Source organism: Cervus canadensis, chromosome 3, assembly GCF_019320065.1.
Source record: "Cervus canadensis isolate Bull #8, Minnesota chromosome 3, ASM1932006v1, whole genome shotgun sequence".
Taxonomy (NCBI): domain Eukaryota; kingdom Metazoa; phylum Chordata; class Mammalia; order Artiodactyla; family Cervidae; genus Cervus; species Cervus canadensis.
The window spans coordinates 23,155,539-23,173,648 of record NC_057388.1 but is presented as its reverse complement, the minus strand read 5'-3'; the positions used below and the strand labels follow the sequence as shown (position 1 = coordinate 23,173,648).

At 41.8% G+C, this 18,110-nt stretch overlaps 2 protein-coding genes across 4 annotated transcripts in view; one reads left to right on the top strand and one right to left on the bottom strand.

Annotated features, from left to right (window-relative positions):
- Positions 1-6,305, bottom strand: part of LRRC72 (leucine rich repeat containing 72) — a 145,726-nt gene extending 139,421 nt beyond the window's left edge. Inside the window, exon 1 of one of the 2 annotated variants that reach the window (XR_006268460.1) lies at positions 6,193-6,241. The gene's annotated coding sequence lies outside the window, so the exon portion shown is untranslated. Of the gene's footprint in view, positions 1-6,192 lie in introns of both variants that reach the window. The other variant, XM_043462769.1, reaches the window with a different exon arrangement.
- A 19-nt stretch (positions 6,306-6,324) lies between these two features.
- Positions 6,325-18,110, top strand: part of CRPPA (CDP-L-ribitol pyrophosphorylase A) — a 397,343-nt gene continuing 385,557 nt past the window's right edge. For both annotated transcript variants that reach the window (XM_043462762.1, XM_043462761.1), the window contains exon 1: positions 6,325-6,926. In XM_043462762.1, coding sequence (XP_043318697.1) covers positions 6,670-6,926 — 257 coding nt within the window. In that variant the 5' untranslated portion in view covers positions 6,325-6,669. The remainder of the gene's footprint in view (positions 6,927-18,110) is intronic.

Here is an 18,110-nt window from a genome sequence, read left to right as displayed (position 1 = left end):
CTTTTGGCTAGTCCAGTAAATGCCCCATGCTAAAAAGCAGTTAAGCACTCTTTTTTTCTAAACAAAACTTAAAAGATAGTTTATATCTTCATACTCTTTGGATATCACTGAAGAGACTGTATCCTTCATGTCTCAGACTTCTGTCTCCCTTTATTTTGACTCTTTGCCTCTCTGTACACTATCCCATCATAGTCCCTTTTGATCTGCTTAAGATCCAGGCTTAGTACCCTCTTGGTAAGGCATTATAAGGCAATGATGTCCCACATTCAGACTCTAATGCACAGCTCATAATCTATATTTACTCTATGCTCTGCAGGGAGGGTGGTGATGATTGTGGTAATAATGGCACATTCAAATATCCACATTCTTCTTTTCTTACTCTTCAGTAAAAAGATATGACTTTGAATTTTCAGGGAGCATTTTCTTCTTAAAGACTAGGGTTTTTTTCTTCTTTAAATCTTGTTTTAGTAATAAGTTGCAGTTAAGATATAGGAATAACTGCTGCCAAGATCTTTCCCTGCGGAACTGACAAATCTTCCTTGACTAACGGTTGCTCTTCATTGATGATTCTGAATGTTCTTCTCTTCCACAGATTATGAAAATTGGCTACCACCAATTCTAGGCTAGTCATTTGTTTCCTAAATAAACCCATCGAAGATATCACCTCTCCCACATTTCTTATGCATAGAGGTCATTCCCCTCTTTTACTTTCTGCAGGTATTTGTCATCCCTCAATTGAATCACACTCTTGAGTTCCATGCTCAGGGCAGAGTTCCAGACAACCATTTCAATTTTGCTTAAGGGGTGGTCAAAACCTTTGGTGGCTTTCAGAGGTGATGTGTTTTTTAATGACACGTCTGTAGAAACAGCACAGGTTCTCCAGGTCTCTAGAATCTTTTTTTTTTTTTTTAATTCCTGGCACTTAAACATTTCCCCCTCATGTTTCCCTCCTTATAAATTAATGAGAAAATAAAACAGACATTTTAATGGATTTCTTATGCAATTTTTATATGGCGCATTTAATATATTACGTGCATTTTGCTTTAGGTCTTGAAATTAAAATACACTGGATATAAAGTGAATTGGGGTGTAATTCTTTTTTAATTCAGGGTTTATGTAAGTTGGGTCCAACCTACGTTAGGAGCACCTAAGGAAGCCTATTAAAAATGGAGATTTGTGGGTCTACTCCAGACCCACTGAAGTAAACATTCTGTCAAAAGGTGTTAGGGGACCATTGTGGTGGGGACCATTGATCAAAACCAACTGCCTTGGCCAGGCATGATGATAACCACTCATCTGAGTTGTCTTACAACACGAGGTCCAAATAAGGAACATAGTGCCGTTGCCAAAAACTAACTGGGAAAATTTGGGAGGGGACAAAAGAGGGAGGAGACAACCAACTTCCCAGAATCCTTCATGCTGGAATCCATCTTGGGAGATGCTGAGAGGAAGAACCCTGAGTGAGACTGTGGGTCAAGTAAACGACTGGCCAGAGACAACCTGGAAACTAACCCCATTACCACAAGACCTGAGTCTGTAAGCCATTTTGGCAGAGCAGATCTCCTGGCTTTTCTTACCCTGCTGCTCTCTGCCTGGACACTCCTTCCCAATAAAGTCTCTTGCTTTGTCTTCATGTGTATCTCCTCAGACAATTCATTTCTGAGTGTTGGATAAGAGCCCACTCTTGGGTCCTGCAAGGGGTCCCCTCCTGCAACAAATGGGCCAGTAATATATTTTCTAAGATTATTATATAATATATAAATGATTATATTATATAAATGATACAAGAAATACTATATATATTAGCAATGGTCCCCAAATGATTTTTATAAAAAGTTAAACTTCAGTAGCATTAATGATGTCAAATTCCTAAGGCTAAATATTCACCACTCTTTCACATTTTAGCTATTCAGAAAACAAGGTAGAGAGTTGAGACAGTTGATAAGTAACTTTGTAAGAAATATTGAGAAAGTCAAAGAGAATAATTTTTTGCCATGTGGTGTTTAGTTTGAATTATCCACAGAAAGACCTCAGTTCAGAGCATTACCTTTCTTATGTATAAAAATAAGTTAAAGATCAGAGGTTGACAGACTGTCTCATTTACATAAGATACACAATAGAAAAACAGGAAATAGAATGCATGGGGCTGACAGAAATGCTGGGGCTGAACTGGTATTTATTTTGTTTGGCTCTGATTTCAGCAGAGTTAAAGGATGAGCCATGTTCATTAGCATTTATGAGTGACACCCCAAATAACCTCTAGAAATGCTACTAAAACAGTGTGGTTGGGGAGGTGGGGAAGTGACTGGCAGTGCTAATTATGCTTCAATTAACACTAGAAAAATTAACACTAAAAAAAAAACCCAATTTGATCTAAAATTCTGCAAGAATAATAATAATAATAAAATCCCCTAGATGAATATTCTATGGTACACTGACAAGTAGAAACAAACCAGCAAAAAGAATTCTAGGCCTTTCAGATATAAAGAGGAGAGCCACTTCCACTTAACGGGTAATTTTATATGCTTTCAAAGACAAAGACAAGTCAAAGTGAGGTCATAAAGTTGTGGTATATATTTATCATAAAACTTTTCTGGTTCAGCTGGTAAAGAATCCTCCTGCAATGCGGGAGACCTGGGTTTGAACCTTGGGTTGGGAAGATCCCCTGGAGAAGGGAAGGGCTACCCACTCCAGTATTCTGACCTGACAGTCCATGGGGTGACAAAGTGTTAGTCACAAGATAATTACAGGATTCATTCAAAAAGTCAGGAACTTCCCTGGTGGTTCAGTGGTACAGAATCTGCCTACCAATGCAGGCGGCATGGTTCGATCCCTGGTCTGGGAAGATTTCACACGTGGTGAAGCCCGTGCGCTACAACTGCTGAAGTCTATGCACAGGGAGCCTGTGCGTCACAGTAAGAGAAGCCACCAAAATGAGAAGCCTGTGCGCTGCAAGCAGAGAGTAGCCCTCGCTCACCGCAACTCGAGAAAAGTCCATGCAGCAAAGAGGACACACTGCAGCCAAAAATAAATAAATAAACAATTAAAAAAAGTCAGAGTGCATTTAGGGCCTAGTTATGGGACAGAAAGTAGAATGAACAGTTTTCCTTTTTTCACGTCAGTGTATTTCAAACTATGTATAACTTCATTTGGAGATGACAGTCAACATGTATATGTGAAGCTCCCTGAGTATGAAGCCGTGTTAGTATCCAACTGTTGTAAGAGATTACCACAAATTTTGTGACTTAAATTTATCACCTTAGTGTTCTGAATGCATGTTCCTCCAGAATCTCTAGGAGTAAAATCTGGTTCCCTACTTAACCCAGCTTCCAGAAGATTTCCAAATGTCTTGGCTCCTAGCCCTGTATCACTCTGACACGCTCTTTCATCTTCACACTTCTTTCTCTAGTTTTGACCTCCCACTTCTAAGGGCCCTTGGGTTTACATTGAGCCCACCAGGATAATCCAGAACATTCTTTCCATGGCAAGAACTTGAGCTGAGTCACGGCTGTACCACCTTTTATAATGTCAGGTCACATGCACAGGTATCAGGGGTTAGGACAAGGACATCTTTGGGAGGCCGCTATTACCACAGAAGCCCAGATAAAAAAACCACACCAAGAACTGCTCCCTTCTGCATACTCTACATTCTAATATGTGGTGCTTGCTAAGTTCTTGGTCGTGTCTGACTCTTTGTGACCCCATGGACTATAGCCCGTTAGGTTCTTCTGTCCATGGGATTCTCCAGGCAAGAATACTGGAGTGGATTGCCATGCTCTCCTCCAGGGGATCTTCTCAACCCAGGGATCAAACCCGTGTCTCTCACGTCTCCTGCATTGACAGGTGGGTTCTTAACCACTAGCGCCACCTGGGAAGTCCTATTATACAGTTGGGTTTTATTTTTTCTAAACTCGTACAGTACTTATTACCAATGTATCATAGAGGATCCTACTTTCCAGGGTATGTACAGTTGTCCATCAGTATCCACGTGGCAGTGGTTCCAGACCCTACAGATAAGAAAATCTGCAGCTGCTCCAGTTCCTTATACAAAATAGTGGATACAATCCCCTCTCTGTATCCACAGGTTTGGAGTTTGATGAATTGGTTGAATCTGCAGATGCAGAACCCTCAGATACGGAGGGACATTATTAAATATCTACTACAGGGAAAATAGTCTTATAATGTGGCTGCTATAACTTGTAGTGGAACTTTTTCCTTCATCGATTCTAGGTTGTTTGGCTGGTCTAATAATTAAGTTAACCTAAGATGGATGAACAGGAGAAAACCAAGTTTAATTTTGTATGTATGGGAACCCCAAAGTAGTAAGAAGTAACTAAAGCAGCTTCTATACCTTTTAGACTGAGGAGCAATACATTTTTGAGGAATTGACAAAATAGACGGGCTTGGGCTTGGAAGAGTTAATTAACAAAGAAGTAACCAGGTGTGTTTATACAATTTTCTCTGCCCTGAATTCCCTACCTATGGTGATAAGGATGTCTCTCTGCTGGTACAAGGTATTTTCATATGAGGGATTTATTTCCTGCTTTCAGGAGGACAAATGAGGGTCAGGATGTCCTTCTTGCCCCTGATATTTCTTTAGTAACTTTAAAGTAGTCTATATGCTGAAGTGGCATATTTTGCTCTCCTTAAGTATAAAACAACATGGAAACTACATCCCCTATGCAAAGAATGTATAATAAGGAACTAATTATTTACATTATATAGAAAGACATAGAACAAAAACTTTGCTTCTCATATTGCTATATATAAATAAAGTCTGTCCTTTTCCTTTCAGTACAAGTCTGTCTATTAAACATCATTAAGGTATAGTATGTAAGATCTATGAGTTCACAGTGATCAGAGCAAAGTTGCTCGAAGAACAGAACTAAATCAATAAAATAATATTCTGGCTAAATTTTCAAAGTTTAATTATATTAATGATTATATAGAAATTAATATAACAAGAATTTTATTACTATGCTATTTTTGCTTAAGACTAAGCAAATGAAGAATAGCTTTAGCTCCACCATTAGATTAAAATTAAAAGGTGAGGTTTAAAGATCATATTAATAGAAACAATTATTATTATTATTTGAAACAATTATTTGATTTGCTTTTTTGGCTCTGTAGATAGACTCAGTTATTCATTTATCCAGCCAATTAGTCAACATATATTAATTCAATGCATACTGTAGGCTAGACACAGGAGTGGTGGTGCTACAAAGTCAAGTGTATTATGAAGCCTACTTTTTGGCTAAGAGTCAGTGACCTGACAAAATTTAAGTAGAACAGAGCTAAATATTAATTATAATAAAAGTAACCGAAGTGAAACTGATAGTGCTTTTAATAATAAGATCAAATAAAAGACGATGAGAATAGAAAAGGTAAATCTTAATTTTGTATGCTTTATTCTAAACTGGGAAAATGGCTAAAAATAATGAATTGGAATATTATAACCTGATAATATTTAAAAGATTCTTTTTTGATGAATCTTATATTAACTAATACAAGATTAGTTATAAACAGATAAATTAGCAAATATTTAATTATACATACTTCGACTATCATTCATTCAATCTGTAGCTTATTCGGTAAATATTTATTAAGCTTCACTTATATTCCAGGACAGTATCCAAACCAAAAAAGTAAGGACCCTGCTCTCAGGGAGTTTACATTCCAGAGACCTAATACAGTCTGCTTCGACACTCCAAATATTTCAGTACATTTTCAAGGTAAACACTGCTATCAAAGGCAGAACTAAATAAGGGCATGATAGGCTTCGGCCCTGGAATTCTTCTACTCTGGTTGTACTTTTGGGCAAAGGCCATTAGGTATGCAATCTTACACAAGTTATTTAAACAGTGAACTTTGTTTCCGCCTGTGTATAAGTAGAATGGCTATAGATGGGTTCTCCTGGAGATTAAATGAGATACTGTGAGCCGACTACTCAGCAATTATTAGTATTACTGCTTTGGCTTGTGGTTTCAAAAAAAATTGTGCCTGCTCATTAGAATCACCTGGGGATCTTTAAAATCATTCCAAAGCTCAGGCCAATTAAACCCAGTCTGAGGGTGGGACATACCAGTCAGCGTTTTTTGAGCTCCCCAGGTGTTTCCGATTTGCAGACAAATTTGGTAACCGCGGCAGTTTGGCTCAATGGTATTTCATATTTGCCCGTCCACCTGTCTTTACCTGAGGTGGCTCCGGGAAGTCTCACGAGCGGAATAAAAGTCAGATAATCGAGATGTACATCTCTCTGGCCCATCCGGTGACTCCCATCCAAATCTCTTTAAGTCTCTTCGAGGGGAGAGGGATGGGAGGGAGCCCTGAGCGCTCCGGCCTGCGCACAGCTGTTAGGTTTAAGGAGACCCGCAGGCGTTTAGGGAGAGCAGACACCTGCGGGGGCTGCTGGGCCTGCCCGAGGAGGCGAGAGCCGGGAAACGCAGCCCTCCCGGGGGCGCTGGGCTCGGGACTGAGGCCGAAGAGGCGCCGAGAGGGAAGACTGGAAGCTAGATCCTCCCCCGGGAACGTGCGGCGGCCAGGCCCGCGCGGCTCGGGTGGGCGCTGACCTTGTGCCCGCTCTGCCCTCTCCCGGCCTCCCGCGCGCGACCCCGGCCGAGGCCCCGAGCGGACCCGGGGCGAGCCGGGCGCGCCGCGCCGCCCGCCGCCATGGAGTCAGGGCCGCCGGGCGGCTCCGGGCCCGCGGAGCCGGGGCCTCGCCTGCGCGGCTGGCGCGGCGCGGACGCGGCGGCCTCGGCCTCCTCGCTGAGCCGCTTCGGGGCCGAAGCCGGGTGTCGCGCGCCGGCTGTGGCGGCCGTGTTGCCGGCGGGGGGGAGCGGGGAGAGGATGGGCGTCCCCACCCCGAAGCAGTTCTGCCCCATCCTGGAGAGGCCGCTCATCAGCTACACCCTGCAGGCCCTGGAGAGGTAAGGCGGCGCCGGGCTCGCCTCGCGGTCCCCGGCCCGCCGCTCCCCGGCCTCCCGCCCAGGGCTGCCCGCGCGCCGCACCCGCTCCTGGGGCTGCGCTCGCGCGGCGCCCGCCCTGGGCGGACTGCGGGGCCGGACTCCCCCGCTCGGTCCCTCCAGCTCGGGGGCCATTCCTGTTAGCCCTTCACGGAAGGGGAGCCCTTTACTGCCCCGGCCGCCGGCCTGTGGAGTCGCCCTCGGGAGTGCCTGGGTTAGGGCTGGGGATGTTTAGTTCTAACTCTGGGCCCTGTGTGTGTGATGTGGGTTTTGGGGTGCAGCTGGAGGGATTGGAAGTGGGGGAGAAGTACAAAGGTCCACGTAGGTGTTGCTGTGGTGGTTAAACTTCCAGAAGCCAACGTGGAATGAGTTAGGTGTGTATTTTAAAAAGTATCAGTTTTAAAGAAAAAGAATTCTGGGAAGGCCTTGTTGAATTAAAAATAAGACTTTTTTCGATTTTTACTTATTTCGATCACTCTTTGCAACCCAATGGACTGTAGCCCACCAGGCTCCTCTGTCCATGGGATTCTCCAGGCAAGAATTAATTACTGGAGTGGGTTGCCGTTTCCTTCCCCAGGGGATCTTCCCCACCCAGGGATTGAACCTGGGTCTCCTGCATTGCAGGCAGAGTTCTTTGCCAACTGAGCCATCAGGGAAGCCCAATTCTATCACAGCAGTAATAAAATCCTAATAGCAATAACAACTAATCAAAACCTCCAGTTTGAAACAGTTAAAGATCATTCTTGGTCCTATTACAGTGCGTGAAGAATTTATGGAATATGATATGTTCGGGTATGTCTCAGGATATCTTTGGGAACCTTGTGTTACAGGGGTGTGTATATATATATATATATATATATATAGGAAGCACCCATATATATATGTGTGTGTATATATATATGTGTTACAGGGGTGTGTATATATATATAGGAAGCACCCATATATATATGTGTGTGTATATATATATGTGTTACAGGGGTGTGTATATATATATAGGAAGCACCCATATATATATATATATATATATATACACACACACACACACACATACATATATATATACACACACATATATATGGGTGCTTCCTAGCCATTTGCTAAATGAAAGCCATTGTATTGGTTAATGAATGGGGTTCCACAGACTGATAATAGTTTTCCTAGAGCATGGTGCTAAAAGACCTGGGCCATTTCATCCCAAAGGGTAAATTATGGAAGTTCTTGTCTTTCGGTCCTGAGGACCAATGTAAAGACAAACCAATGAGGACTTAGAAGGAGATCACCCCTCAAGTTTGGCCCTGAAAGGGATAGGGAAATGTTAAGAAGCATGACTAGTTTGGTTTTCAGGGGAACAGTGCCATGTAAATGTTTATTTCTACTTGTCGACATATCTACCCAAAGCAAGTGAAACTGTATGGCCCCACAAGGGAAACTTGAAAGCAAAAAGTGGTGGAGCAGGGAAGAGAACCACAAACTCTGGAAGAAAGGCAGTCTAGAACTGATACATTTCAACAGGCCCAAGGAAGTGGAGGCACAGCTGTGAGGGAAGCAAGCTGATGGAAGTCATAGAACCTTGGAAAGGCCCAGGAATTAAAAGTACTGTTTAAGACAGGGCAGACAGATAGCAACTGTGTCCAGTTGTAGAGACAACTGGTTGAAACCTTCAGAAGAACAACTAGACTGCCAGACACTGGTCAGAACACCGGAGGCATCACCGGTGGCCAAGTGTGCTCCACGGCCACAGAGAAATTAAGAGCAAGAGTCTTGTTTTCTAATGAGATCCTGAGCACCTAGGGCAGACTCAAGGAAGTACTTTACTTTTCAAACATGCTACACATTGAAGCACCTGTCTTTGGGAAATTGAGAAGTTGGAGGAGACATTGAGAGGTTTGTCTTGTGAACCGTCTGGGACTTCATATTGTTTTTCTGCTTCAGTTGAAATTGGAAAACTACACATCTTTTTTTATAGTCTAGCCACATTTTACTTGTGTGCCGTTGAAATTTCTTAAACTAATGATCAGATTAAATGAGATTTAAAAGCCTCCCTGAACTCACAGAAATCTTAGACATACTGACGAAAGGCTTTAACTGGTGAGATGGAGGCTCCAAGTCTATCCAAACTAGTTGTGTGTGGGTGTATATTACAATTCGCCTTTATATGTGTGGCAGTATATATGTGTTTATTGTACTGAGATTATAAAGCTTGTTCAGATCTCTGCATTATAGACATTATACTGAAGGGATCAAATGTAAAATAATTTGTAGGTTGTACTCAAAACAAAGGTCTTTCAGAAGTTGATTAAAAACATTTTTAGAAGTTTTAGTTTCATTCTGGCCTTTTAGGGGGAAATAAAATATAAATTGAATCACAGATTATAACTTAAAGAGAACTTTGATTTTTTTCCTTTTTGTTAATAAGGAACTGAGGTCAAGGGTATTAATCCTTTACATAATGATGACCTGAGTTTGTAAAAAGGAATCACTGTGATAGAAATCATGTGATAGTGGTATTATTGGCAGGGGCATAAAGCTCTGACAATTAAGTTGTGGAATATCTCACAATGGATCAACTGATATCTACATTTTACTGAATTTAAAAAATATATATTCCCAGGTCTGAAAGAGGAAGTAAAAATTCCCACTAGCAATCTAATTTCTGGCTTCAAATACTTAAAGTTAAATTGGAATAGTTAAATAGAGTCAAATGACAACTACAATGAAGGCAAAAAAGAGAAGCAAACTTTGGCCATATTTATTCAGACTCATGCTGATGGTGGGCTGGGAGAAATTCCTGTGACTGTAGATTTGAACAAAGTTAGGCCCACTCCTCTCTCTCCATAGCTCTTGAGGCTTCCTGAGTTCTTGAGGACATTGCTTAAGATGTTCCTTGATAAGGTTTCATGCGCATCAAAAAACATTATTATAAATGGGCTTCCCATAGAAATCTTTTATAGGAAGAAAATTTGCTCTTGTGTTGATAAAACAGTTTTCCGGACATTGTGAGAGTAGTGTATATCATTGTATATTAATAAGTTGGCATTCAGACTCATGTTTCAGAGCCTTTTTGTTTGGTTAATATGAGTTGGTCTCCATAAGTCTGATAACTCCAGATGAAAAATTTCATTTTGTCAGTTTGTATGTTATGGCAACCATGGGTTTTGTGATTGAGACTAGGTTGCTCTCTTATTACTTGGAAGGTCGATGAAAGTCTGTTTTTAGTAATAGTTTAAGACTCCATGGTGTTTCTCAATGTGTTAACTTCTGGCTTATTTGATCTTCTGAAATTTTCTTCTTTAATATTTTTTGTGTACTTAAAAAAATTGTTCTGTCCCACTGAAATCCCGAAAACCACTACAAACTCTGTTAGTGTAAGAGGATAGAAAGCAATAGCTGTTAATCCAAATGAGCAATATTGATAGCTTTCATTAAGCTGAAAGTAGGAATGGAGTAGGGAACATAGAAATATTTTGAAGACAGGAATTGGCAGTTTTTAATGATTAGTTGTATTAAGGATTCAGAAAAAGATAATTAAGGATGATTTTGAGTGATTGCTCAGATCCCTAAATTTGACTTAAAATTTTTGTCTGGGTGTTTCATTAATAAAAAAGGTCAAGTCTGAGTCAGGTGAAGGAAGAGGCCTATATCTTAGAAGAAACAGAGTGGGATTGAGTTTTGAAGAGGTTGGGTGATTGGAGATTTGCATTCCCATCGGTCCCCCCGGGGCTCCTGTGAGACAAGAGGGAAGACCAGGACTGGTATTTTGGGCTTGACCACTGGAGGCCTTCATGGGCCACATTAAAGAGACGTGTCAGGGCAGTGTGGAGCCAGCCCCTTCACACCAATCCAGTATTTTACTTCTGAAATATCAGGGTGGATGAGGAGGAGGAGGAAGATGGCCACGGTACAATCCCGGGTCCTGATTTCCATGGTGAGTGTCCGGGCGAGTCACAGCTGCACTCTCCCTTGGGGCCAAGCTTCTGCAGCCTGGTGAGAGCACTTAGGGGTATTAACAGGGGCCTGATTTTTCCATCTGTTTTTAAAAAGCATGGTTTAAATCTGTTTTCAACTCATCTTGCTGAACTGTCTGAGCAGAATCTATCTGTAGTAACACTTACTTTAAAAATATGATACACATATTGATAGAAATATATTTCAATATAATAAATCTTAAAGTATTCTGAGAGAAAATAATATCTGGCATACTGTGTTTTTTCCCTCAAAGTGTCTGTAGGTGTAATGGAACTTGAGGTTAGGTCTGTATTTGCCTATGGAATGTGCTGGGAAGGAAATATTCAGAACTTGATAAAATCCAGCTACAGGGGGTTCAGTGTGGACTTGCCTTCAGCTAAGGAGGTCAGCCAGATCCATTTATTCAGCAAATATTTGTTCACCATGCACTGTGTGAGGTACTTAAGGCCTTTCTTAGTCTCCTGATTCTACATTATTAAATTTTAATACTGTAAAAGGCTTTTAATTCTATAACTAGAAAAGTATGTGAATAAATCCTCTGAAACACAAACAGTACTTATAAGGGCTTGCAAGTGCTGGATGTATGCTTGGTTGCTGAACAAAATAGCATAACAAGCCCATTATCTCTTAAGAGCTGGCTAAAAACATCTTTCTGAACTTGTTCATTGTGACGTATTCTGACAAGATTTTGTTCATGATTTAATGACACATACAACAAATTTGAGAGAATTTTATGAACAGTATCTATCCTTATTACCTGCTATATATTCTGTTTTCACTTTTCTATTAATTACTGTTTATGCAAAACTGTTGGGCTAAACTTAGGAAATTGATCTGATGATACTCAAATGGGTTCCAGGTGGGGCCAGTGCTAAAGAATCCATGTGTCAGTGCAGGAGACGCAAGAGATGTGAGTTCGATCCCTGGGTTGGGAAGATACTCTGGCGCAGGAAATGGCAACTCACTCAGTATCCTTGCCTGAAAAATTCCGTTGACAGAGGAGCCTGGTTGGCTACAATTCATGGAGTCTCAAAGAGCCAGACATGACAGAGCTTGCACTCCTACTCCTAATGGGTCTTGAAATCTGCAGTTTGAGAAACATTTGTTTAAGACATTTTTCTGTTAAGAACCTCATAAAATTGTTTGGAATGATCTAAGGCCACAAGTATATCTGCATAATCTATGTTTTACTTTATTGGACTCCTTTCCATTTGATACTATAGATAGAACATAGGTAATCATTTTATAGCTATTTTAAGGCATTCTACTAAAATTGGGATTTACTTGTGGGTGTTCATTAACTCACAACATATATTTGAATGACAATTGTCAGGTAATGTCCTGTCTTTCTCCCTCTTAATTATTCTGTTTTAACATTTAATCTCATGACTTTTGATCAAAAAAGCAACATTTCTTTAAACATTGCTTTAAACTTTTTGATAGAGTTAACTATGGAAGGTAAAGGGTGAGTAGGTTAGGGTACAGGTTAAGCTCTTGTAGAAGAAAATCCTGTTCACTGATGCAGCTGAATATGTAATTAAAACTTCTCTATTTAAAAAAGCAAACTTAGTGTGATGTCCTACTAATAAAGTGAAATATATTTGATAACTTTAAAATTTTTCTATAAACTCAAGAGCATATTTTATTCCTAATAGTGTAAGATTCCTCTTATCTACTGGTTCATTTAACAGATATTTCTTGGTATATAGTCTGTGAGGTCAGGAATTCTTTGTTACCAGATCACCAGTATCTAGTTTATTGTCTGGCAAATGACAGATGCTTACTGGATGTTTGCTGAATGACTAAATGAATGAATGAAGAAATACTCAGATTTGCTTAAATCTTAAGAAATAAACTTGACCATTTTTTGACTGCAAATGCAATGGTAATGTTCACAGTAAATGAATTTCTGGGGACATGATGATCCAGACATGATTTTTTTTTCCTCTGATGGATTTTATGACTGCTCAGTGTTAGCGCTTTTACAGACATTAAGAGTGTGAGCTCCCAAGTCAGACAGGGGTATACCCAAGTCCTGTCACCTTCTAGCTGTATCATTGTGGGCAGGTCATTGCCCCATCTGTGAAATGAAGACAATAGTGACTTCATTCAGAGCTGATGTGAATATTAAGTGAACTATTAGAGACACATGCTGCAAATAGTGCATGGCACTTAGTAAACAGTAAATGTATCTTAGCTGCTTTTGCTAGTATTAATATTACTGAAAGCTTAGTATGAACCACACTCTGGGGTATCTCCTTTGCTCTCTGTGAGTTGGCAGCTTAATGAAGGAGATGAAAATGAAACAGTATAATGCTTGATAAGACTCCCTCATGATAAGAGCACTCTGGGAGCTGAGAGTGGGGATGCCGCGCCCAGAAGGGCTGTCCAGAAAAGCATTCTGGAGGGGGCCATGTCTGAACTGAAAGCTGAAGAACAGTAGGACTCAGCTGGGCGTGGAGGAATGATGAGGATGGGGGATAATGTTGAGAGGCAGAGGACGCAGCACTGCAAAGACCTGGATGTGAGAGAACGGGGCGGTCAGAGGAGGAGGGTCATGGCTGGGATTAAGTGGTGCGGGGAGAAGCAGGCTGAGATCACGTCTTGATGAGTCCTACTCAAGAGCCAGCAGGGGACGGCCTTAGGTTTACACTTGAGAAGTCTTCTTGAAGTGCCAGGAGTGGATTGTGTTGGGATTGGATGAGAAGGAGGAGACCAGTGAGGAGGCTAGAGCGAAAATGATGGTAAAGAGGGCTGCCTGGGTCACATCTAATGCTGGTGGAGACAAACCCACATCTAGGGGACACTGAGGAACTGTCACTTGCTAAGGACTTGGTTAAGCACAGTATAACTTTAAAAAAAAAAAACAACCCCAAAACTTGTTTGTTCACTTTTGACTGTACTGGGTCTTTGCTGCCATGTGGGCTTTCTCTAGTTGTGGCGAGCGGGGGCTAGTCTTTATTGCAGTGAGCTGGATTCTCATTGCTGTGCTTCTCATTGCAGAGCACAGGCGCTAGGGCACACAGGTGCAGTAGTTGTGGTGCTTGGGCTTCATTTCCTTGTGGCGTATGGAATCTTCCCAGACCAGGGACTGAAACTGTGTCCCGTGCATTGCAAGGTAGATTCTTATCCACTGCACCACCAGGGAAGTCAACAGTGTAAGAGTTAAACCAGGTAAGTAGGATGGAAGTTCTGACAGTTGCTGAGTTTGCAGCGATAGGTTTGGGGATAGATGGATTACAAGACAAAGAGCAACCCATGCTTGTGTGCTTGCTGAGTTGCTTCAGTCATGTCTGACTCTTTGTGACCTTACGGACCATAGTCCGCCAGTCTCCTCTGTCTATGGAATTCTCCAGACGAGAATACTGGAGTGGGTTGCCATGCCCTCCTCCAGGGGATCTTTCCGACCCAGGGATCGAACCCGAGTCTCCTGCAGCTCCTGCATTGCAGGTGGATTGTTTACTGCTGAGCCACTGGCGAAGCCCAGATCAGCTCAACTCATAATTAGTCACCTTCCACAATCCTCCTTATTGCCTACACAGATAACTGCATATCTTCTGGTCTGTATTCTGTGACTGTTGTTGCTTTGCTTTGTTTGTGATTACAGTTTCCACAAGGTGCCTGACAAATCATTGGTAGTCCCAGCCATCCTTGGAGCTTTGACAGTGATGGTATGTGACAGCGTTAGTCGCTCAGTTGTGTCCGACTCTGTGACCCCATGGACTGTAGCCTGCCAGGCTCCTCTGTCCATGGGATTTCCCAGGCAAAAATACTGGAGTGGGTTGCCATGCCCTCCTCCAAGGGATCTTCCCAACCCAGGGATGGAACCCAGGTCTCTTGCATTGCAGGCAGATTCTTTACCATCTGATCTACCAGGGAAGCCCCTTGGAGCCCTTGGAATCTAGAAGTCAGAATAAAGAGTCACATTCATCAAAATGAGCAAAAAGCAACATTGCCCAGGAAAGGCACTTTCATTGCTTTTCATTCTCTCTTCAGCTTGATGAGGAGAGGTTTCTGTGTTTCATAATCCTTGGAACTGTGCTTTATTGTAAGATCCTGGTAGATGTGTCAGACCAAAATTGTTTATTGAGTACCAAATAATTAGCAAGTGCCTTCTAGGTGCAAAGCAATGGACAAAACTCACATTGTCCTTGCTGTCATGGAGCCTACATTCTAGAAGATAGAATGCTGTATTTTGATGAAAAGTGGTAAAATTTTTTTTCAAGTTGTTTTTGGCATCAGATGGCAGTATAGGAAAATAAAGATATTTGTATATCAGCTCCTTCTGATGTTTCTTTCCCATGTGAGACAGTGTGAGGATTATGTGAGTTAAAAGGTGACTAATGCTTAAGACTTGGTAAGTTAATCGATGTTAGCTATTTCATGTTACATGATAAATGGTTTATTTTGCCCATCTTTCTTACTGACTCAGGAGGGTTATTACCACTAAATCAGGAAGATTACTATTACTACCTCTCATTCACAAGCTCCATCTGATAGCCAGGCTACCATTATTGTCTTGCATCAGACTTCAGCAGCAGCCTCTATTCAGATGGACTTCAACCTAGTCTATCTGCATCCTTTATCTACCGAATCTATTCTCCATCTTGCAGCCAGAGTAAAGTTTATGCTCTTAAATTAGTAGCTGCTGTTGCTCCTATAACCATTTCCATGAACTAAATGGCTTAAAGTAATATTAAATACATTCTTAACCTTTTGGATGTCAGAGGTCAAAAAATCGGTTTCATAAGGCTAAAATAAAGGTATTAGCAGCGGTAGGCTCTTTTTTGGAGTCTTTTAGGTGCAGTCTGTTTACTTGCTAGGTGGCCAGTCCATTTGCTCTCTCAGATTCTAGGACTTCTTTTTGTTGCCTAGTTGCTAAGTAGTGTCTGACTCTTTGTGACCCCATGGACTGTAGCCTGCTAGGTACCTCTGTCCAAAGGATTCTCCAGGCAAGAATACTGGAGTGGGTTGTCATTCCCTTCTCCAGGGCATCTTCCTGACCCAGGGATGGAAGCTGCATCTTCTGCATTGGTAGGTGGATTCTTTACCACTGAGCCCCAGGGAGGCCCCGCTGGGACCTATGATCCTGTGTCAGAATGACCGATCCTTCTGTTCTCACGCTTTGTCCCTCAGCCCTTTGCCTTTCTTCCTCTGTTCCATTCTTGTGGTTTTATTGGACCCACCCAAATAGCCCTGATGGGTCTCTCCAACTCAGGATCCTTAACTTACATATGCCAAGTTCCTTTGTTCGGTAATGTTACATAGTCTCGATTTTGGGAGTTAGGTGATAGATGTCATTCGGGGGTTATTATTTTGACTACCACAATTTCCATTTTGTCATTGAACAGTGCTTAGAACACTGGGTGGAGTGACTATTAATTTGGGTATAAATGTCCTGCATAAAGCTTTTCTATGCATTCCTGTTACTCTTTTTTTTTTTAAGATTTTTTGATGTGGACCATCTTTTTCAAGTCCTCTATTGACTTTGTTACAACATTGCTTCTGTTTCATGTTTTGGTTTTTTGTCCGCAAGGCATGTGGGATCATAGTTCCCTAACCAGGGATCGAACCTGCACCCCCTGCATTGGAAGGTGGAACCTTAACCACTGGACCTCCAGGGAGGTCACCCTATCACTTTTTCAGATTGAAGACCAGCACCCCTCACATGGCCTTGGAGGACTCCGTGGAGTAGGCCAGCCCGTCACTTGCCTGGACCTTTTCATGGGTATTTCCTCTTAGCTCTTCAGGACCTTGCCTTGGCCTGTGCTTAAACCATCCCCCTCATTCTGCTCTCAAATCCTTTTGTCTGTTTTCCTGCCTCTGTCCACTTGAGGAGAAAACTCTGCTTCCTTAGGGAGTATCATCCTGGGCTTCTCTATGCTGGTCAGAATGGGAATGCATGTGGTCTTGAAGTCTGGAGCTCCCCTTGACAGCACTTGAGGGCAGCTTAGCAGTTGTTGGTATTCTTTACGTCCTCTGTAAGCCCTGTGAAAGCAGTAACTATTTCCGTTGTGTGCTCAGGCTGATCATTTGTTCAGTGCTCAGCAAGTATTTGTGAGGGGCTGGGCTTAGTGAAAGGGGAGTGCCTGTGACGTAGAGCGCCTGTGACGTAGAGCGCCTGTGACGTAGAGCGCCTGTGACGTAGAGCGCCTGTGACGTAGAGCGCCTGTGATGTAGAGCGCCTGTGACGTTTTGGCTGTGTTCGTCAGTGCAGGTTGTAGCCACACGCAGGAGGGAGTTCTGGGTTTCTGGGTGGGTTTGTTCACTAGCAGAAGGCAGGAGATGGTGAATTATGGAGCAAAGCCACCCAGCATTTTTCATTGTTCAATAGTTAATTTCATTATTCAGTCATTTTGAGACCCTTCTTCCATCTCTTTAAAAGTGAGTATAAGACTTAACTGTCTAGCATGAACATGTAGGATCTCACAGGCAACGAATGCCTTTAAATTTTAAAGTGGCCCTTAATCAGAGTTGATAACATGGGCCAGAGGCAGTTTTCCTGGCTTGGGCCTGTCCGCTGTGGAACTCTGAGTGTGTGATGATGTTTGTTTGCCTCTGTTAGCCCTGGTGTTCCAGAGAAGTCTGCCCAGCCCCACTGCAGCCACGGCCTCTCAGCGCCGTGGACGGATAGCATCTGTGTGTCACTCGGTCTTGAAGAAAGTGTTGTAGAACAGAAAAAAATTGGTCTGTTTTGTATCTAACTCAACAGATGAATTCCTTTAATTTTATGTTTCCTTAATATATGTTTTCTGTTTTATTTAAGCCTGATTTATACTTACACAAATTTAATTAGCTGAGTTTCCCTATTTAAGCTAAAATATTTCACCTTGATGTAAGCCAAGTTTAGTTCAGTTATCCAACTTTGTTGCTGACTCGATGGACTTCTGAAAGAGACAGAACTTCTAAAAGCCAAAAGTGCTTTGAATTGTTCCTATGCAAAGAAGAGAATTATTTGGAGGAAGAAGAGCAACCTAAAAGCATAGTCTTACATTTTTTTCTTTCAATCTACTGATGTATATTCTAATTATTCAGTTTTACCCTAAGAAATGCATGATATGTATATCTTATCTTTGTTTTACAATAAAGGTACATCTATGTTCCATCACAAAGGTACTTTCACACTATGTATTGAAAAACACTACTTATGTGTTTCTATCTACAGTATGAAAAATTCAAATT